The sequence below is a fragment of the Accipiter gentilis genome, chromosome 5 (assembly GCF_929443795.1).
Source record: "Accipiter gentilis chromosome 5, bAccGen1.1, whole genome shotgun sequence".
NCBI classification, from domain to species: Eukaryota; Metazoa; Chordata; class Aves; order Accipitriformes; family Accipitridae; genus Astur; species Astur gentilis.
Window position 1 is genome coordinate 38382436 of NC_064884.1, and position 22684 is coordinate 38405119.

A 22684-nucleotide genomic window follows, 5' to 3' on the forward strand; every position below is an offset into this window, starting at 1 on the left:
AAAATTAAAAAGGGGTGGTGTGTCAAAATGCCTTTTCTTGCCAAAATTGTACCAACCATGTGGTTTCATAGTGACTTTCTTCATATGAATGCATTTTCAAGATACAATGAAAAAAATAGATATTCAATAATTCTGCATTTTTAGCTGTGAAATTTATTACCAACACAGTATCATTAAATATACAAACTAATGAGTTTTTGTTAATTTGAAGATGCAGTGAGCTTAGGTATTGATAATAGCAGTAGCGGGAAAAGTGCCCAAAGAATATGGTATTTAGTTCCAACTTAGTTAACCACTATCGTGTATGTATTAAATTAATTGTAAGATCGTTTTCCTTCCCTGATGAGCTGTGTTCTGGGTAATGCGCACTCCCATATTTGCTTCTAAAACCCTGATAAATGCAATCTGTTGGAATGTTTTTAAGACAATAGCTATTTAATGAATAGCTTGTGTGTACAGGAGACAAGAATAAGCTTGATTGCTTACAATCTGACATTTGAAAAAACATTTTTTTTTAGATCTCTTGTATTTGCATATCTAATTGCTATGTAATCAAAACTAAGTGAACTGTAGCTACTTGAAACCAAAAACTGAAAGGCAATCATCTTTACAGGGGGAAATATCCCACTCGTATGCAAGCCTGTCTGAATATCAGAATTATATTCTTCTTGTGTTTAATTATAGGTGTCTGACTGAGCAGTAAATTTATGCCTGTGTATTAAAGGAGTGAATGTGACCCTGAAACATCAGCTTTCCTTTGTTGAAGCAAAGCATTGGCATTGAGAGAACTTAACAGTGTTGTGTATTTTGATGATAAGGGATTGTGCCAGAATAGCTGTTAATTACCTGCTTTGTTTGATATGGAAAGTAGTGGTTCTGCACTTTTCTTCCCACCAGTGACAGTACTCAATTAAAACTTGTATTAAACGGTGATAATGCCCTCGTTTATCTGTTGAGGAAGACGTGAGGTGAAGAAAATTAACAGGATTTTTTCAGCTGTTTGGAGGTGGCTTTGGTTTGTGGGTTTGTTTTTTTTTTTTTTCCATGAACCTAGTGACAGTAAAGAAAAAGAAGTTTTGTCTTTCTGGTGTGGTGGGTTTTGGTGTTTTGTTTTGTGGTTTTGTTTGGGTTTATGTTTTTTTTAATTCTTGATAACTCTTAAATATTGCACTTTACTAATAGTGACTACAGCAAAAGTTAAAAAAAAAAAATCCATAACTGTGATAAGTTAGAAATTTGGAAGACACTTGCCCTATCTTGTTCCATGTCATTCCTCTCTGTGAAGCATGTGTTGCCACGGGTCCTTATTTCACTGGTTTTTGAAATTTAATTGTATTACTTACCTGTCAGAAAAAGAGGATTCTTTGAGTAGTAGCTAAACAGAAATAACAACGATGAGTAAGGCAAGGAAGTACATGTAGAAGAAAGACTTGGTAATCTGTGTGGATCTTTTGTTTCTTTCAGGTAGCAATGCTGCAGAATATTCTGAAAATAAAAATGTACAAAACACATTACAAAATATATCAGTAGACAATAAGAAAAGGTATAGAAACGTTACAGTCTACACTTAAATGCTTTTAATGTCATTCATCCAAAGAAATTAAGGAATGGCTTGGTTGCTTTACTTACGAAGTTTCGAAGGTCTGTCTTCAACAAGGTTGAACAGCTTTATTCTGGAGTGAAAGCTCAACGTTTGATGCTAGACTAATTTGGCCAAAAGTATGAAACAGTAAGTGGAGAGTGGAATAATCACTGTAACGGCTTTAAAGTATGTACATTAAATTCTTCTCAAGATCTCAGTGGATATGACAATGCATGGTAATTCAACTAGAATTTAAGAGCTTCAAGTGTTAGGTAAATAGAGGTCACATGCAGAAAGTTAGATCGGTTGCCTACAATAATTAGGTACAATTAATAAAGTGTGTTCAGAAGGCGTATTGCACGTACTGAATGGTTAGCAGTAATGACTAGTCTTAGATATAACCGTAGAATTTTAAAAAAATAAATTTGCAGATAAAACAGTACCTTAAAAGGCTTTTGAGGTATGGAAAACTTGAAAGATTTTCTTGTTTTTTGAAAACCTAAACAGTGTCATTGTTAAAGAGCAGAAAGCTAGCTTTTATTTGGTAGTGGAACTTTGTAATCTCACAGGACGCAAGCAAACAGCAGTGAAAAATCAGGTTTAAAAAAAAAGTTTTAATTGTGTGAATTTATCATGGCTTACAGAAAGAAAACTTTAGAAAGCCTTGCATAGATGAGATCTCATAAATGGCATGTTCTTGAAATAGTCTGCTTTTCTTTTGAAGTAAATATTTTTCTTGGCATATTAAGTGATAAATTCAATGAAATTATTTAATTTTCACATGACTTGATTACATTTTCTTTAGATAATTTGTAAAGTCAATAAATGTAAATTTGTTCCTACTCACCACACAATTCACTTTTCATACAAAGTAAACAGTGATAAGCATTAAATAAGAATTTGATAAGGTGTTTTATGATCTGGCATTTTCAAGTGGAATGATCTCTGTCCATTCTTTAACTGTTTTTCCAATTTTCTTTCTTCTTCACTGTAAAAAAAAAAGTGGAATGTGAATTTGAGATGCATTTAGATTAGTAGAATTATTTCATGGCATAGCAGCGCTTCAATACAGTATTAGTATAACTGTGTTAGCTCATCCATGTAGGGTTAGGTTCTGCAGTGATTAGATAGCTTCCTGTGATCAGACATGCTCATTGAATAGTCATTTCACTTCATAGGTGAGTGTTGCAACCCACGCTGTCCAGTCACAGATAGTTTTTGTACTATTGAAGCTAGTTTGTTGAGGCTTCCTTATACTTTCAGGTATTTAGTATAAAATCCCAACTTCAGATAAAGTTGAGGGCTATGTTCTTTCAGAACAAATAGTCTTAAATGGAGGTGCTGTACTTTTTTTTCCTGTAAAGCAAAGATAATGAGCCTGTCAGATTTTTCTGTTTAAATTAAATTGTTCTGATTACATTTCATAGACTTTGGTCACTTGGAAATAATTTACTAACATTTTTTTCAGCATTTTCTTTATTAGGTATTTCAGTTAGATTTTGGATGAGCTATTTAATGTGTTTTCTTCTAAAGGAATTTCCTGTTTCCATATAAAAATTTTAAAAATAATGTTGTGATATTCAGTTTTGAATAGGTATTAATCTTCTGTATTGTCACATAATCTCTACATGCAGATCTTCTTTCAGAGAGGAAAATTTCTGTGTTGAAATTATTTGCAGTGTTAACATTAGGAAAAGTAAATGAACTTTTTCTCCCTTAGTAATTGCCTTCCTAGACCCTATTTTTGCATGAACAGGCTTTCCCTTTATGTTCTTTACTATTCTTCTAGGACTTGCAGTCACTTTTTTTTTTCCATTTGAAAAATGCCGCCTGGAATGAACAAATTAGGTAATTCTCTTCACTCACCCATCAACAATTTTTCCTGAATTTAATTTTTAAGTTGGACAAAAATGTTGTGTGAAGTCATACAGTTGTTCAAATAGCAAAAGCTTACTATCTCGGTAACGTTTGAGAAAAACTCCTCAAATTTCTTCTACAAAGAAGCTTTAGGACATGAAAAACCTAGAAGCTGAGAGTTGACTTTTAGCTCTTCAAATAGTCCTCCAGAAGAATACCCTTTGTTAAGCATCCTGGTGACAGGGGAGGGATACATACCACGTGAGGAAAATTCAGACTTCTCTATTTCCCCCCATAATACAAGTTGAACGTACTTGTCATTTGAAATAAATATATATACACCTGCTAGACATGCTTTTTTCTCTCTGATGAAAACAATACTGTTGAAAGCATGTCATAAAACTTGTTTTTATTGCATATGTACACAATGAATCATAATTCCCAGCAGGCTCAGATCCTGCCTATGTAGGATCAGCGACTAAAAGACTGAAAATGTGACCAATATTTTATTTAAGGTTGGGACCTACAGACTACGTCTCACATTTGCACTTCTACCTTTTAGCTGTGTAACAATATACTTGCATGAATCTGGTACCTGAAGTATTCTCTCTACTGAGGTCATCCTGAGCACAACTACATAAGATTTTAAAGTCGATAGTGGCGATATGGATGTTCTTTATCCCTTCTCTCCCTTTTCTTAGCCATTAGAACAGCTGAGAGGAGAATGTGATTCTCCAAGGGGTAAAAATTCAAAATCTACCGTGAAAGAAAGGAGACTTTACCATTTAGCCGTTGGAATGTCCGTGCCTCAAAGCTAAGAATTTTTTAAAATCAGATTTTGAATGACTCTGAATTTTCTTCAAGAAAATGTGAAGAATCCATCTAAAAAAAAAAACCAAGCAACTTTAATTCCATGTATTAGTAGAGTCAAGTTATGATGACCTTGGATACGCTCTAAACCAATTTGTAATGATTACTGTCAGAGCAGATCTTTTTCTGTTGAAAAGTAATGGCCTATGATAGATTAGAGGCCAGATTAGATCATCCTGACGATTCCTTCTGGTCAGAGTCTCTGAAATGGGAAAAAAAATTACTTGAGTTAAGATTAAGTATAGAAAGAGGGATACCAGTAAGATGTACAGGATAAAATTTCAATATAGTATAATGGAACACTTAATTTATCAAAGTTTTATATGAATCACAAAAACTGTCATTCTCCATATATATATATATGTATGTATATATAGTGTGCGTGTATACTGCTGAAGTATGTATCAACTCTACAATCAGGTTGAATTTAAGGGTTTTTTCCCTATATCCAGCTTTGTGCATCATTGACTTCATATGTATATTCCTATATGCTAAAATGAAAATAGTGTATTGGTGAGGATCAAGCTAAAATTTTGGGGCTCCAGTGTGGTTTGGCTACATCTAATTTCAGAAAACTTAAATTTTAATTGCGTAGATTTTTTTGGTACACAGACACACATGCATAGATATATATAAAGTTCTGTTTCTTTAGTCATGCTGTGACTAGAGCACTTCAATACTAGGTAGTGCCTCATTAATCCTGAATTCAAGAAGAGTATTCAGCAACAAGTTTTAATGATTAGAGTACTGAGCTATTGTTGTGTGTCTTGTTACTGCCCTTAGCTTAGAAAAACTTTATTTAAACAGGCTTAGCAGGGGTTTTGGAGATTTAGTTTTAAGAAAAGAAAAAGTATGTTCATTTGTGCAACAAATTTGAGGCTGTCTTCAAGGATTTTTAAAGAGAAAAAAAGGAAGTGAGGCATGATCTCACTAATAGGCAACAGGAAATGCAATTCTGCAGGAAATTTGATGAGATGAACAAGAGCAGGCCTGAGAGATCAGGAGGAAACTGAGAACAAGTTTGTTAGTCTCCACAGAATAGTGACAACAGTAGCAGAATGCATTTCCTTCCTAAATGTATTCATAAATGCTGATTTATCTGTGATTTTTACAAATACATTTTCTATGATGATAAACAGTTTCTTTCTTTCTGCAACTGAGAAGAGTAATTTTCATATGTATCAAACTAGATATTTTACCACTTTTTTGGATTCCCGGCTGTTGATGCTGTCTTCATACCAGGAGTTACAGCTATGTAATTACTTGGAGGTGGGGGTGAATATTAGGACTTGCAGAATGCATGGATTTCAGTATCCTGGGATGACTTAGCTAACAGGGCTGTGTATGGTTATCTACCTACCACAAAAAAAAACAACCAAACTTTTCCCCTTACAGAAGGGAAACATTTGAAATGCACAAATGAAAAGCTCAATATGGAGCTGTTCTGTGCCTGGAGTTTCAGATGTTACGTGCTTATTCAGAGTTAATTCAGCTGCTCTTTGGACTCTCGGTGGATATATACAGTGCAAACTTTATTTCTTAGTTTAATTCTTTATTTTCTTAGTGCCTCTACTTATGTATGTATATTGGAAAAAGCCGTTTGCATGCCTGTGTTTTTGAAACTTTGTGTGTGGCATTTTTATGTACTGTTTGATTATCAGATTTAAGAGTTTATTCGTCGATATCTTCAGAGTAAAGAATTGCAATAACATCTCCTGCCTAAGATGGGGCAGGGTTTTAAAACTCTAATAGCAAGTTAACCTGCATGTTGTATTATGTTAGAGAAAGTGGTTAAAACAGTTTATATATATTTAAGTGCCCAAATAAAAACACTTCACATCTCACTTTCAGACACCTCATGTCTCAAAGATCGCAGCTTTTATTTTTAAGTGCTTTGTTCATCCATTGGTTTGTCTATGTGTTTTATCCTGTTGATCTGTTTTAACTTCTTCATAGATGTACTACATGTACTTTTTACTTTGCGTACGCTGCATCTGCAGTGTATCGCTTTCTTGCCTTGTGGAGCTTGAGTGCTGTTGTGTTAAATAGTTGTCTACTGTCTACTAAGTCAGTCGAGATGCTAAAATTTTATTGCAGTTGGTTTCAGACTTTATTATCCCCATTATGAGAACGTGATGCCCTACTTAGAATTATTAACCCTGTGTGCAGGGTAAGGATTGGGGGTAGAACAGGGAGAACATAGAGGTTATACTGTGTATGCTTTGGCTGAGCACGACTTGCACTGAGCACTTTGTTTTCACTCCTGTCGTGTATTACTGTAGTTTGTTAAACAGTTAAAACATGCTTTACTAAGAGGAAAAAAAAAACCTATCAACAACTTTTTCTGATAATTTTTTTCTGAGCACATGTTAGTGAAGGTGCCTTTTCCTGTGAGACCATATGGTTTTGCATATATGGCCTGGGCATCGTTTGTAAATTATAGCAGAAGATAAATTTCTTTGATTACTGTGTGTTACTGTGGAGAGTAGCATTGAAACTGGTAGTTGGGATACTTTGATTTAATTCTCAGTTCTTTTCAAAAGTCTTTTAGCCACTCTTTTAGTCACTTCTGTTCCATAACATTTAAATGGGATTTAATGCTTTGTGTGAAAACGTTGCATAGGTAGGAGTATATCAAGAGAAATAATTGCATGGGTAGGATAAATTGCATAGTAAAAAAGGTATTAAAAACATTAGGGAAAAAAGTAAGATTTTTTTTGTGTGTGTCATTGGTATGTTTGGTAATCTTAAAGTGAATTTGACACAATATAAATACACTTTTCTTTAAGTGGGTGGTAAATGGGTATTGAAATAACCACAGATGTCCTTAAATCAGAATTTAATTCAAAGGGTCTTTACTTACTTTTTTGTCAAATTATGCAGGATTGAAGATTCTCGCACACTCTTAAGCAGAGTAATGCCTGAGCTCTGTAAGTTAATCACATTAGTAGTCCTCAAAGGACAAAATCTTCTTGCTATCAGAAAGTATTGAAGGTTTTCTGAGTGTGATATGGCACCATGTTTGGATTGATCTAATGGTCAGTTCCCCATTAAAAGCCTTAGGACATCTGTTCCCACTGTTTCATATGCATCCTCAGGAGTCAGTTGAGTTTGCGAGTTTCTCAGATTGCCCACTGCACAATTGTCTAAGCAGCAAGGGTAGCTCAGGGGAAGTAGCAGTCAGCATCCCAGTTTTCAGTGGTAGCTTGTTGTTAAATAAACTTCACTTGTAGAGTTAAGCTTCACCTTCACATTCCATGATATCAGATACATGAGTGTCTGCATTAAAACATTAAAATGTTTTTACTTTAACTTGTAGTTTGCTATTTCACCATTAATTTCACCCAGTAAAGTAAGAAGTTTTTGATGAAAAGGATTCTTCAACAGAAAGGAGAGAACAGTATAATTTTGTGAATTCTTTCTTCATAGCTTTGAAACAAGAATCTTGTGTCTGATCCTGGTATCGATGCTCTGTAGACCTCTAAGTTACTCTTTTGAACTAAACTTGATTTTCTTAATTTTGACTTATTTTCTAATACTTTTTTTTCAGTATTTTAAAGAAAGATGAAATTTTTCTGGGTTTAATTTCTTATTTTTTTCTTTTTTTTCATTCCATTCTCTGCTTATAGTTCATCTGTAGAAGGACACCCCCTCCCCCCCCCAAAAAAAAAAAAACCCACAAAAAAACCCACCCAAACAAAAAAACCCACCAACCAACCATACAAAGAAAAAAACCCCAACCCCCCCAAAACCAAAACTCCCCAAAACTACAATCAAAAAAACCCCAAACCAACAAAAAACCAAACCAAAACAAACCACCTTTGAATTATGCCACTGGACCATTTAATTGAGTGCCAGTACTGTTTGAATCTGTGCCTGCTGCTTGTTGCAACTGGTGGTGTACCATTCTAATTGCTGGTAATATAGAGAGAGCTAAGTTGAAGAATAAATCTAGAATAACGATGGCCAGGTCTTTGGCCTGCCCTTGTGCAGAATTCACATTATCTGAGTAAGTTGCTTAAGCCAGTGCTGTCCCTGAAAGAAAAACTATACTTTGCGTCACCAGGTGTTTCTATCCGGGTGTATCAAAGTAAAATACTCTTTTGTTAGAGAAGGGTGTTGAGTCTGTCTGATGCTGGTTTAGCATTTCAGCAAGATCGCATTCCATGTGTGTAACGATGAGGAACTTCAGCCAGTTCCCCGACTTGACTTAACGTAAAACATTGACTACAACCCTGCACTGGTTGTGCGTTGTTTATCTGTGATATATAATTTAAAGACAACGTAACTTCTCATAATAGTTTTAAGTATGTACTTTAATGCACTTCAGATATGTTTTTCATATTTTTTAGGCATCCTGCTTTTTTTTCTTGATGATTGCATGTTTTTCAAAGGCAATATTTTTAACTTCCCTATGTGCCAGAAAACTTGGGCTTTCCTCTTTCATATATAGTAATTACATAGTTGAAGTGTGGGTGGAAAGAATAGAGAAGGGGCTTTAAACTGTCTTTTGAATGGATTACATGGTACCATACCATCTCGTTGTTACGGTTGCCCCAACAGCAATGGGTATTAGTTAAAATAAACTATCCTTTTTGCTCATAAGCTATCCTCTTTGCTCATTTGCATCTAGTATGAATTTGACTTTAAATTTTATTTTTTTCCTTTTTAAATTAGCCTCATGCTAGCAGATGAAATGCACTATTTTTAAGAAAAACCACTGCAACAGCTTTTATATTCTGATAACTGCATCACTATAGCATCCATACAAACTGTCTTATAGGCATGTTAGTAGTGGAAGAGCAAGTTATGTTTGTCTCCCTTTTATAGCTAGCCAGCTCGTGGTTTTTTCATACTTTCCCATTTGCAAAGACCTTCTAAAAATTGTTTTTTCTACTTATTGTGCTATTTTGAAACATAAAAAGACCCTGAAAAGGACTTGAGCTTTTTTCTGATTGCTTTTTATCTTAAAATTTTAAAACGCAACTTCAATCAAATTTCTAACTGATTTTTTTTTTTTAGCATGTGTAATTTCATAAAACTGTATAAATCACCAGTAGTGATAGTGCAGGAATACTTAACACTTAACTCTGGAAAGGGATTTTGTTATTTGTCACTGAAATGAAGAACTTGAAAGAGGTGGGGGTAGGGGAAGAAAACTAAAGTTTGTTCTTTTTTCTGTTACTTAGCTTCTGTTGATTCTTGCATTGTTTTTCCTTAATTAGGTTGTCTTATGGCTTCTTGAGATTTCAATCTTAAGGGTAAACAAGAAGCAAGAAGTTGTGTCCCTTGCAGGATAAAATAAAAACCCTAACTCCAATTCTTCATGGCTCTCTTAAACATCTTAAAGAAGCAAAATAGGGCACAAGCCCAATTTTTTTTTGCTTTTCAGGTCTCCTTTAAGAGCAGAGACAACCATGATCCAGCAGTTTTGGAGGTAGAGGCAAGTAAATGTTTTACTTCTTGTAAACATTCCAGTGAGTTTTTGCAAATGGCCTGTAATTGAGGAGACCCTTGTTGAAAAAGAATCTCACCCCCCTGCTTCCCTAAATGGTGAATTTGCTTCGTATGCTTAATGTGAAGAAAACGATATTTAAGCTTTTACTGATTGTTGACAGGCTTCACATCAGTTACATGCCCTTGCAATACCTAATTGGTGTAAAAATATACAAGTTTAATATTAGTAAAGTTTTTGTGATAATAGTTGTTGAAGTTTTTTCCTTTGAACCGATCTTCAAAATGTCAGTTGTGTTGGGTGGTTCATCATAGTGATTTTCTTTTTTTTCTTCTTTTTTTTTTTTTTAAGTGGCTAATATTTGCTACCTCCAACTGCTGGTGTTCAAATCGGAGTATTCTCACTAAGGGCAGTTCAGCAACCTCTTATGTACTGGGTCTAAACCTGTAATTATTTCTATGCTGGGGACATTTCTGAGGGCTCATGTTGAGTTTCTCCTGAAGGTATCACTTGTGTTCTTAAATTAGTATTTTTGCTCTTTTCTGAAGGCTGTATTGGGGGTGCAGGAAGGGACTATCCATCTGTATTGCTGAAGTTTTAAAAATCAGTCAGCCTCTGAGTGCTACTGCTCATCAGGAAATTTGAGTCCTTCAGGTATCTCAGGCTGCAGTTCCAGGGCTGGCTGCTCTTAGGACAACTTAAGTCAACACTTGCTGTTCAGTATCACTCGCACAGCCCTGGCTAGGCATACTTTCTCCCTTCCTTGTGGCAGTTACTGGTGGTTTAAATGACTATGATGATGTGCTTCAGTGCTAAGCCAGTTGAAAAGTAAATCTGGAAACTTCCTGTTCCTTTTGAGAACCATGAACGGAATTGCAAGCACTTTAGTACATCAAGGTAAGACTAGCAGCGCCGATTTAGAATAGCTTAAACTGTTGTGGGACTACAGGCTTTAGGCGAAATGCACTAATTGTTCTTAAATTAGTTGAGCTGGATGACTGTGGCTTCTTAGTATGCTGTGGGGATGATGCTTTTTACATCTAAAGACGATAAATGCAGGGGGTTTAGACACAAAATATGGAAAATACAGGCTTGAAATACCTGTTCTCTCTGCCACTAATGAACTTTTTGCTGTGTTTAATTTTCTTATTTAAAGATGCAGACACTTGAAACAGAGCAGAATTTTTTGACTGTGAATGACACTTAGATGGGTGCTAACTGGGAAGTGAAGTTGTGAAACTGTATACTTGGGTTTTACTTCTTTGAAATAGCAGAGCTGTTTTTTGGGAGGGTCTGGAATTTTTCAGTTTTTGGGGTGTCTTTTTCATGTGTGAAAGTAGTAAAGTTCATTTATGGCACATCTGGATGAATTCTTAAGTTATAATACAGTGCAAAAATTAAAATGTAATTGCAAATACTTAGAGATATTTTAATTTTGTTGGCAGCCTACAATTGTAACATGGAGAATATGAATAGTGTGCTGACACTGTTAATTCTTACCATGTTTCTTTGAATGCTTTGTAAAGAACCTTCTTCAAACCTATTCAGTTAGGAAACTAGTTATTTTTTTGGACCTTCCTCTTCCTTATCATCAATAAAAAGAGACAGTTTGCATCATTTGTAACAGCACAGGATTACATGTATTTGGTACAGTTTTGCTCTACTTCTCTTCTGGGAGGTGGGGGGAAATGTGCTGTCCCATGTTAGGGGGCTACAATGGGGACAGGAAAGAAACTAGATTTTGGTCAGCTATTGTGAGAGTATATTTCAGTGGGATAAAATATTTTGCTAGTTAATAACCTGTATTGACCCAGATTAATACCTGTGCCAGTTTGAGAAGGGAGAGGAGGGGAAAAAGAAAGTGGCCTGGTCAGGAAGTGGGAGATCAGCACCTGTCAGTTGGCAGTAAATTTGTCATCTGTTGGAAAAGCATTTTGAACAAAGGGATTATGCATGTGCTTTCCTGAAGAGTAGGAAACATTTAGAATGAAGGAAGTCACCTTTCTTTAGGCTATCTCTCTAGGATATGAGCAGAGCGTGTAATTATTTTTGTCCTCAGTTCATGCACAATGCTGTCTTATTTTCTAAGATGGATGAAACCATTGTAGAAGGTAAGAATGGCGTGCATGTAATGACCTTTTCTCCCCAGCCTTACCATCTTACTTCTGTTATTCAGAAGTGTGTTAATTTAAACTGTAAAACTTTGGTTGAATTTTTGTGGGGGCAGATAAGCATGCAATCTAAAACTGTGTATAATGGACATTTTAACAAAACAAGTTTGAAACTTGTCTTCTAAAGAGTAGAAGCAGTTAATTTTTTTAATAACTTTTGCATGTTTCTGATAATGTACTGGAATCTATTAAAAATTACTCACTTCAAATGTCTTCAGACTTGGTTAACTCATCAAGGATTTACTTTGCTTCTGTGGCTTCATACTGTAATGACATTGTTTGGTTCTTTTAATATGTCCAGTATTTATTCATGATATTTCTCTCTTTGTTAATATCTTTGTTTAGCTGAGTGAAATAGCTAGATCTACCCATGTTTTTTTCTTTGGGCACTGTGTTGGAAAAGCAGAACTTGAAATTTTGCAAAATTAAATAAGTCTTAATTTTTCATATTGTGGTAACTAGCAGTGGAGCTGTGATAATTTAATTGTAGTTTTTATTCAGTTTGCGCACTCAGTTTTACTGAAAATCTTGCAAATGAAAATGTCAGCACATTCACTGTTTAATGAGATTTTAAAAAAATCACATTCCTTTGATGAATGTTTTTGTACATTTTACCAAAATCTGTGGGATTCAAAAAGTTCATATGAAACTGGATGCTTGCTTGGAAGGATGATGATGTCTCCTAAACAGCAGTTGTAGGACTGCTAATTGAATGTGATCTGGAAGGATGCATATCTAGACATTCTCTCTGAAGACTAGTATGTATGTATGCAATGTAAATATGGTGATATTTAACTTTGAATTAAAATTATGAATAGCTTTCACTTTCATTTGTGTTTATGTAATGACTAATTTTCAAGTTTAAAAATTATCAGAAATATTTTTTCGTAATTACTCCTTTACAGAAATGTTACTTAAATAATTTCAATTAAAATTGCTTTTTCCTATTAAATATTTTCACAAGGTGTTGTCATAGTTTCAGTCCAGCTGGTAACAAAGCACCACGCAGCTGCTTGCTCACTGCCCCCTTCCTCCCCCAACCTGGCCACAGTGGGGTGAGGAGAAAATATAAAGAAATGCTCATGGGTCGAGATAAGGACAGGGAGGGATCACTCACCACTTAGGGTCACATGCAAAGGACAGGCTCAACTTGGGGAAAAAAACCAAAATCAATTTAACCTGTTACCAATCCAATCAGAGCAGGATAATGAGAAGTAAAACCAAACCTTAGAACACCCTCCCCCCACCCCTCCCTTCCCAGCTCAACCCCACTCCTGATTTCTTCACCTCCTGCCCAGCAGCGCAGGGGGATGGGGGTTGGGGTCAATTCCTCACACCTTGTCTCTGCTGCTCCTTCCTCCTCAGGGGGAGGAGGACTCCGCACTCAGGCCCTGCTCCACCGTGGAGTCCCTCCCACAGGAGACAGTCCTCCATGAACTTCTCCAACATGGGTCCTTCCCACGGGCTGCAGTTCTTCACAAACTGCCCCGGAGTGGGTCCCTTCCACGGGCTGCAGTCCTTCAGGCACAGACTGCTCCAGCGCGGGCTTCCCCATGGAGTCCCGGCCATCTTGGGGGGGCATCCATCCCCTGCTCTGGCGTGGGCTCCTCTCTCCCCAGGCTGCAGGTGGGCCTCTGCTCCCCCGCTCCCCCCCCCGGGCTGGGGACACACAGCCTGCCGCCTCACCGCGGGCTGCGGGGGCATCCCCTCCTCCCCTCCTTCCTCACTGACCTCGGGATCCCCAGAGGGGTTCCTCTCACATGGTGATCCCCTCCCGCACTGCAGGTTCCCCTTCTTAAACCCGTTCTCCCAGAGGCGCTACCACCGTCACTGATGGGCTCGGCCTGGGCCAGCGGCGAGTCCGACATGGAGCCGGGGAAGCTTCCAGCAGCTTCTCACAGGAGCCGGCCCTGCGGCCCCTCCCCTGCTACCAAAAAAACTGTGCCACACAAACCCGTAACAGGTGTTTATTTTAAATGGGTTGCACACGTACTATATAAAGAACTGATGGTATTGTATAGTATTTTAAATGAACTGAAAAATTTGTGGTTTTCATTTCCATGAGTGTGGAAAGCGAATAAGGGATTCCAAACCCTGACCTGAAGGACAGATTCAGTGAGAGCCCAGAGAGCTCTCCGTGAAAGCCACCGGAGAGTACTGATGGGTTGCAATGTTATAATTTCTATGAGGTGTTGAAGTTGTGGCTTACTGATGTTTATTTTTTTTAACCACTGGATTGATGTCACCTGAGAGGTAAAGGGGGATACTGATTCTGAAGATCATCTCTGTACTGTAGGAAAGGCTTCCCTAATATATTATCAGCAGTATTCTTAAGAGCCATTTAATATCAGTGCCAAGCTGGCACTCAGCTATACAGTCTTTTAACTGGCATGACTATTACTACATTTTAATCTGTTGTTGAGAACACATGCCACATACTGGATACCTCTCATTCTGCAGTCGTTATAGTCAATAGAGTTGTTGCATGAAATTGGTCATAAAGAAGGTTTGGAACAGTGGTCACACTTTGAGTTATCTAGGTGGTAAGTTGGGTGTGTCAAATCCCATATAATTCTAGCAAGGATTTGAGGCAACTGCTGCAGTAAAACAATATAATTACAGACTGTGTGCAAGGTTTCAGTCATAAATACATGGAACGTTTGTGTGCTGAGATCATCTGAGGCAGTAATTCTTTCAAGGACTCAACTTTAGTTCATTAGCTGACATTTATTGTTGATTCTGTATTCTGTACTCGGTGACAAACGCGAGAGTTTTCTGTATTCTCTATAACAAAATTTTGCTTTATTTTTAAAGTAGAAGTTAGTTTTATTTAATTTGCATTCGTATCTTGCCTGTTACTTTCTGTTTGTCTTGAACTGTTGTCTGGGTTGTTTGTTTACAAATAAATTTGTTTTGTGATTGTTGCAACCCAGTAAATATGGGAAGAACGGAACTATTTCAAGAGGAGGGAGTAAAATGATTAAAACTGAAAGACATACTCATACATGCTTGTGTAATCATCAGATTAAGTTATAGTTTTAGAGTAAACTTGCTGTTTTAATAGCTTAGCAAAAAAATAAGAGGATGGAGATAAAATATAAGGATAGACTTATTATTAAATGTGTTAAAGTCTAACAGTCTTAGCAGTAATGCTGTATAAAATGCTGTAGAAATGCTATATTTTTTGTTATATTCAGTACTGTACTACTGATTGTGGGTCACTGTTGAAGAAAAAGTTGAATGAATCGTGGACAACAACATAACTACAATATTATTTATGCACTGCTTACAACTATTACCATAGTATGAATCCAAAGCAGTGAACACAAAGCTCATGCAGCCCATTCCTCAAAAAAATAAAGGGGGGGGGGGGGGGGAGGGGGAACAGACACAAAACCCAAAACCTCAGAAAACCTGTATAAATGGAGGCTCAACCTGAATAAAAACGTTGCAATTAACTGGTAAGCTTTGTAGCTATGGAGCAAATCAGTTACTATACGGATTAGAGTGACACTGAAATTTAGCTTTTCAGTTGTTTCCAACTGGTGAAGAACCTCTTACCCTGTCTGGACACCACAGTATATTTGGTAATATGGTGCAAACTTATGCCACCCGAGCATAATGTCTGTTTAACAATATTCTGTGGAAGACAAGTTTGTTACATTAGTCAATGAATTTGACTGTTTATCTTCTTCAGAAGACCCATGGGCTGTAGAAGGGGCCACTATTCAGAGCAGAGCAAGCCGTCATCTAAGCAGTGGATAAGAACTGTGGGCAGTCATCTACTTAACAGTACCTGGTCACTATGAGAAAGCCCTTCTGTAATAAATAGTTTCACAAGGCCTGCTGACTGCAGAATTAACTTTGAGCATCATTTCTGGTCTCACTCCTCTCTAATCCAAAATGCAGGCATCCTTCTAATGCTTCTGTAAATCTGAAAATTCCAGAATTTAGTACTGTGGGAGAAATCACTGTGTAAAGCACTGAGAGCGAGTGACTGACACATTAATTATATAATTCGTTAGTGGAAAGCACTCCTAAGTGATTACAAAAGGCGTTTTGTTTTGTTTTGTTTTCTTTTTTTTTTTTTTAAAGCCTTATGTAATGGGACAGTATTAGTGCTGCTGTATGATGAACAGGGAAACAGGGCCACTGAAACCCAGCTGATGTCTCTGGTGAAATTACACACTTTTAAGAAGAGTGTTGAGATTGCAAATTCAAGTTAGAAGATGCTAGAATTAAGGTTGCTAGTTACAACCTTTTTGTATAAATGAACTTTTCCTTGGAGTAAATCACTGTGCTGTGAGTGACTAGGTTTTTTTCTTTGCTGCGCCCTTATTTAAATAAATGGGACACAGTATGTTCATTTCTCAGGTAACCAACTGAGATGTAACGTTTGAAGTGGAAAATGTTGATTGCTTTGCATGCCTAACTTAAGGTGAGTGGAAACCTGAGTTTTCAGAATACTTAACTTTTAAATAGCAATTTATGTATTACAGTACAACTAGCGATTTTACCGCAGCAGCGCTAAGTGTCCCGTGTGTCTACAGGGTTGTGAGTCGGACAGTCGGAGCACAGGTCTCCCTCGTCCTCAGCCCGTTGTGAGCGGTTTGCTGCTGGCTGTGCAGTCTGCTCAAGGTGTGACTGACAGCTGGCAGCTTCCTACAGAGGGATGTGCCCGTGCCCTCCTGTGTGCTCAGTCTGCTACTGGCAGGATGTGTCACTGAGCCAGTTCAGCTTGCTAAACGGGCAAAACCTCATCTGACAGCAGGAGTTTGCTGCCATGTTAAACTGGCTCTAGAAGGGCCCAGCGAGAGCTGTTGCTGGTGCAAAGAAGAGGGAAGGACTCTGCAGGCGGCAGAGGGGAAGGAGAAAGGAATGGAGCCACTCGTTTTGGTGGGAGTGAGCAGTTGCCAGTTCAGCTCTGTTGCTGAACTGAAGTCTATGGAAGGAAGCCTTCTATACAAGAAAACTCAGAATCGTTCTGACTTGTGATTTGGGAGAGTTTCTTTTTCTGAGGTGACTATGTAAGATCAATGTTCTGATTATAAGCACAGATGTTGTGTCTAAAGCTGACAATAATCATTTAAGCAACCACTTATAAAAAAGTTTGGTTTGTGTTGAGCACTACATTTTCTTGTTGGCATAAGGGGTGATTTGAATCTCATTAGTCAGAATAGCATTTAGCTGCCTAGGCGCTTGAATCTTGCCATCCCTGCAGACCTACAGGAAGCAGGAGTGATTCAGACACCTGCTCTTCATTATGCGTCTTTGAGGAAGTCTTCAAGGCAGATTCATCCCAAGGATTGAAATAAGAAATGGGAAATAAGAAAAATACTAGGTGTAATCATACCAATGCTGATACCCTTTTTTTCATTAAGGACAGGATTCTGCAAAGCACTTCAGCTTATGCAAGAGATCTGTTGTAACATTGATTATTCACCCCCACCCCACCCTCACCCTTGTTTTTTGCAGTCTGACTGTGCATGTTCTTGTCAAAACTCACAGTTATTGTTAACTTACAAATTTTTCCAGAACAGAAAGAGCCATTCCGAATCACTGTAAGATACAGCTTTTGAGCTAAAGCTCTGGCATTGCAACTGTATCAGCCTGGCCCTGGCAGTAAAAACACCTTTGCTTTTCTGTGCACGGCCTTTTTCCTGCATTTTTCTGCATTCTTGTAGCCCAGCAGTAAAGTACTATTGGCAAAGTGTCACTGGTTAAAGTTTAAAATTACTCCCCTTCCTCTACCCTTTCCCCTCTCCAACCTTCCCCTGAACCAATCTAAAAAACCAGAGGTGATGAATGTTTGTTTTCCCTGTTTTAATTTTTTTAAACTTCTCTGAGCAAGAACAGTTTCTTTATGGCTCGGCAAGTTATTCAAAGCTTAAATACTACCTAGGTATGTTTGGTTTGAGTCATGAGTCTCTTATTTTTGTTGCTTTGACAAATAGTAAAAACCTAAAGATCACAATGTCCTAAAATAAAGCTAACAACATTAAAAATAATTTTATTTTGCATTACAAGTCATCTGATTTTAAAGAAACAGTGGTAACTGTTCATATTCTTAAACAGAGGTTACAAGATTTTTGTGCATATGAGAAGTGAAAACTATGAAGCTGTTATTTTTTTACTTCAGTTGGGGTATTGGGGGGGAGGGGGAATAGGAAAGAGTTTTCCTTTTGATTTTCTTAAATTTAGCTGGCAGTTCTGTGCAGAGTTTTTAACTGTATCTGAAACTTGTCTATTACATGGCGGGTTAAGAGGTGTTACTTTTCAATTTTCTTGGCACACTGAGGCTATGTTAACATGTTCAATCTGAGTTTCTGTTAAAAATATTCTCTAGTGACATCTTCGTATACTTTTGTGCAAGAATTTGGAGTGAGTGAAATTTCACTTTTCTTACTAAGTGTTAAGCAGTTTCTGAAAAGATGTTAAGGAGGTTAGTAATCGTGTATTATTGCAAATGTTAACAGTGTGAGAAAATGGGGAGGAGTAGTTCTCTCTTTTAAAAGCTTACAGTTACTTTGTAACTAAAAAAAGTGAAGGGTTGTTGTGACTATATTGTCATTCTATAAAGTTGTCTTTACAATATGCTCCCATAAGTCCTTCACCTAGATTTATGCAGAGGAATCCCTATTGATAGATCTTCTATTTTTCATATATATATGAAATTATTTTTCATATATATGAAAAATATATATATGAATCTGTTTTTCATATATATATGAGGCATATATGCACCTCATCCTTGAGGAAACACTAAAAGCAAAATCATTGGATTGTCAAGCTGAGGCTGAGTCACTGGACTCTGGAAGTGATAGGCACATTGAGATTAGGGAAGTAGAAGTGTGGATATGTTGGCATTAAAATGCACGGTGTAAGCAGCTCTATTTATTCTGATCGCTCCAAAAGGTCACTTAGCTATTACATTTTTTCTCTTTGTATTTCTTTGTCCTCCTTTTCTTCAACAGAGCTGTAAATTCAGTCTGAAAGTAAAAAGTCATTTATTCCTAATTATAAAAAAAATGAAATGGAATAAATTATGTATGAATTAATGTAACTTTGTCTGTTTCATAGTTTTAACATAAATGAGTGGAAATTGCTGGAATTCATGCTCAGATTAAGCAAGAATAGCACCTGAAGAAAAGCGCAGTTTCATTTTGTTATTTCTTGAACCTCATGGTTTGTTCAACAGCACTTATATGTGGAGCTGTTGTAGAAGAGTGGGAGCACAGGTGTTTGAGGATAAGCTTAACTGAGAAAAATAGATCAATTTAACAGGGAGCTCAAATTATTGAGGAGGGGAGTGTTGATGTGTTGACCAGGTTTGCTATTCAAAGCAGCAACCAAATCTAAGCAAGGCAGAGAGGAAATAAAACATGTATTAGAGAAACAAAAATGGTTGAATTTCAGTGAAGACCGATGCCACAATTATCTGGGGCAGTTACTGTTGATGAAAGTTACATGATAGTACTGCAAAAGAGGAAAGAAAATGTTTCAAAAAGTGTAAAATTACACTACCAGCCTAAGAGCTGATCATGTTCTCCGTTGAATACAAAAATATGATTTGTTTTATGTTTTTCTTTTACAATTGCTAGTGACTAATACTACATTGATTGCAGTGTTCAAAATTCAGTATACTGTAAACAGTAGTCCAAGTTGCAGTCAAGAACAGTGTTTTTTGTGTTGTTTGTTGGGGTTTTTTTAACTATTATATCTCTAAAGAAATATTCAAGAGCACTATACTGTGTAGATTAGAAGACTGAGGAACCAATGAACGGATACTTTTTTCACTTAAATACAGCTGAGGAGTAGTGGTAGCAGTACTTAAGGAGTAAGTATTCAGAAATGTGAAAGCACCTCTCAGGTATTTCCATCAAGTTCCCAAATCATTAAACCACAGGCTCTGATGATGCTTTCCATCTTCTGTGTTTGTTGCACAGAAGAAAGTAAAAGTTTCATATGTTTGGAAAAAGGAAAAACTAAGGGGCTCACCTTGAGGTTGGAAATAAAGGTTCTCTTCAAAGTGCTATTTATGTGTTTTATGCAATCCTTCAGAACTGCAACAAGCCTCTAGTCCTAAGTAAAAGAACAGGAACCCACCTCCTAGTGATGTCCTTTGTCATTGGGCCAGAGATGCTTCCAGCATTTTGTGCATATTTTTTTTTTATTTTTTTTCCCACTCCTGGGCAGCGATCTGACGCCTTAAGGGGCGAAGTGGAAGGTGCCTCTTTCTGCCTTTCTTTGGCCTGATGTTAGAGCACTCCTGGTACGTCAGCATGGTGGTGTTGATGTATTTTTGGTTGAGGTGGTACTAGGATCTTGATTGTCATTTCCTGAACCAATGTACCAACTGCTGGACTGTTAAGTTGCATTTTCTTGGAGTTGCAACTTCTTTCTTAAAGCAACTTTCTTGAAGTTGCTATGCCTCGAGTTAGTTTCAGAAAGTATATTAGATGAGGTGCTTCTGGATGTCAACACTTTCTGCTCTTGTAGTTTGAGAATCCCAGATGAAAAACAAGCATCAGACTTTCAGTTTAATTAAGACTATTTTGCTTTTCAGCATGTACTTTAGCAGAGTTTTAGACGCCTTGGTAAGTTTTCGGGTGGAATAGAGAAGCATGCGTTAGTAAGGCTGGTACCAGTGTACTAGTCTTCCTCCTGGGTAGAAATATAGTGGTAAATTAGAATATAATACATCTAGAATACTGCTTAAGTAAAAACTGAGATATGCAAAAGAATCTTCATGTACTTAAAAGAATAAATTTAATAGTATTATATAGTAAAATATGATGTTACTGACATGTTAATCCTACTGTAAGAAATACCTTTTTAGATCATGGGGGGGAATAACTAGTTCATAAAAACTGGTCTATTCTGGATATATTTTCTGTTTTGTTTTTAACATCCCATCAATCAATGGTAAAATAAAATTCTAAAGTATGTTTAGACTCGGTAAACTGAATAATATCTATGTATAAAAGTGCATGGTTACTTTTTTGTCAGCCTTTCTCCATATGAAGCTGAACAGCAGAATCAGCTTTATACTGATTAATAATACTCATTAAACTTAGAGGCAGATAGGTTTATACAGAAGTGATGTTAGAACAGTTGCAGGTTATTTTGAAGTTAATTTCATTAGTGACTGCTAATGAATGGACTTGAGTCACGAATTGAAATAAACGTACTGTCTGTATTTCCTGATTAGAGAACGCTCTGAGGAATGTGTCTGCTGTCACAGATTAGATTTTGTTGATCTAAGCCTTCATTTAAAAATATCTTTAGTACCCTGAGATTCAGAATATGGAGGTACTTCCCTTTAAAAAGCCATCTGAAGATAACCCTGAATCAAGAATACTATTGCATTCAGGTTTTATTGGTATTTCATTTTCTTTTCTGGGAATTTGGTAGTTGTTTACAGATACATTAACAACAGTCAATGTGTGAAAATAATCACAGTATTGTGAAGTGCCTTGCACTGCTTATTCCCTTTTCTGTAGGGGAATAAAATTATACTTGGATATCAGCATAACTCTGTCTCCGTATGAAGTTTACTACTGCAGGAGTACTGGTAAAGTTAAAATGTTAAAACTCATACCTGTAGTCCAAGGTCAGAGAAACGAACAGCCTCACTCCTGACTAGGTAAGGTTTGACACTTTATGGTAATTTTAAGTATCAGTATTAACAATTGCATTCATCTCTAACAAATATATCCAGGTATTGTGTTTATTCTGTGTATTTCACGTGCTAAATTCTCATTTATTTCCTAAGGATATTGACGCCTACAAAACTTTTTTACTTTCATCCCCAAACAGTGAAATATTCAGTCGTAACAGGCTCCTGGGTTTTGATAGCACTCGACACTACAGCTCATTCCACAAATCGTTGCTCTTAATTTTTCACACTGGCACAACTTGAGATAAATAGACAAGAAGAAAATCCCGGCGAGATGCAGTCCTGTTGCCTATTTCACAGAAAGTTACCCTTTGGGATGGAGAGTTCCTGCTGGCTCCGCACTCGGGAGCCATGCACTGTCCGGCTATAACAGTGCAGAGCCGGGGGGATGTGAGTGCGGTGACAGGGGCTTCCTCCTTCGTCAGCACACCGTGGGTGTTGGATCCGCTCGGCTGTGCTGTGAAGCCGCAGCTTTGGAAAGATCCAGTGTGGTGTTTCGTTGCGCGTAGGAACCATTTTGACTGCAGGGCGGGTCTGAACTTGGGGCAGCGCTTGGTCTGTGTTGAGGCTCTGAGACGGAGAACAGAATCCTCTTCTGTGCGTTTAAACATTAGGTTGTTTCATGCCATCAGATTTTTTCAGAGTAGTTCTTAAAAGGTTTTTTTTAGATAATGCCCATTGACAATGTTTGACAGCTACTGGCTAGTTTAATGTGAGCTGGAAGACACGCACTTCTTAATCCAGAATTGTTTTGAAGAGGGCTTAGTATACAATAGTAATGGATAATTAAAGGCATACTAAAGAATACTACCTTGTCTGACATTCAAAACAGGAAGTATGTGTCTGTTAATATAAGCAATTAATCTGTTGCTTCTATAGGAGAAAACTTCCATCAGAAAGTCTAAATGTGGAGTAAGCTACAGTGTTCTCCCTGACCAGGTGCTACTCCGTCAGCATTTCTTTTGTTACATTATTTTTTCACCAGCTTTCTGCTTGTGAACTGCTCCTATTGGAAGCTCAGTAGGAGCAAAAGTCTATGTTAATTGGCCTTACTGTAACTGCACAATTAA

At 37.1% G+C, this 22684-nt stretch overlaps 1 protein-coding gene across 9 annotated transcripts in view; it reads left to right on the plus strand.

The window, feature by feature from the left end:
• The window catches only part of QKI (QKI, KH domain containing RNA binding), a 164979-nt gene that overhangs the window by 80336 nt on the left and 61959 nt on the right, over positions 1–22684 (plus strand). For 5 of the 9 annotated variants that reach the window (XR_007506109.1, XM_049801198.1, XM_049801199.1 and 2 more), the window contains exon 4: positions 9702–9756. The exons of the other annotated variants lie outside the window; for them this stretch is intronic. Coding sequence is in view for 4 of the 5 variants with exons in the window: in XM_049801198.1 (XP_049657155.1) it covers positions 9702–9756 (55 nt within the window). In the remaining variant the exon portion in view is untranslated. The remainder of the gene's footprint in view (positions 1–9701; positions 9757–22684) is intronic. 9 annotated transcript variants of the gene reach the window in all.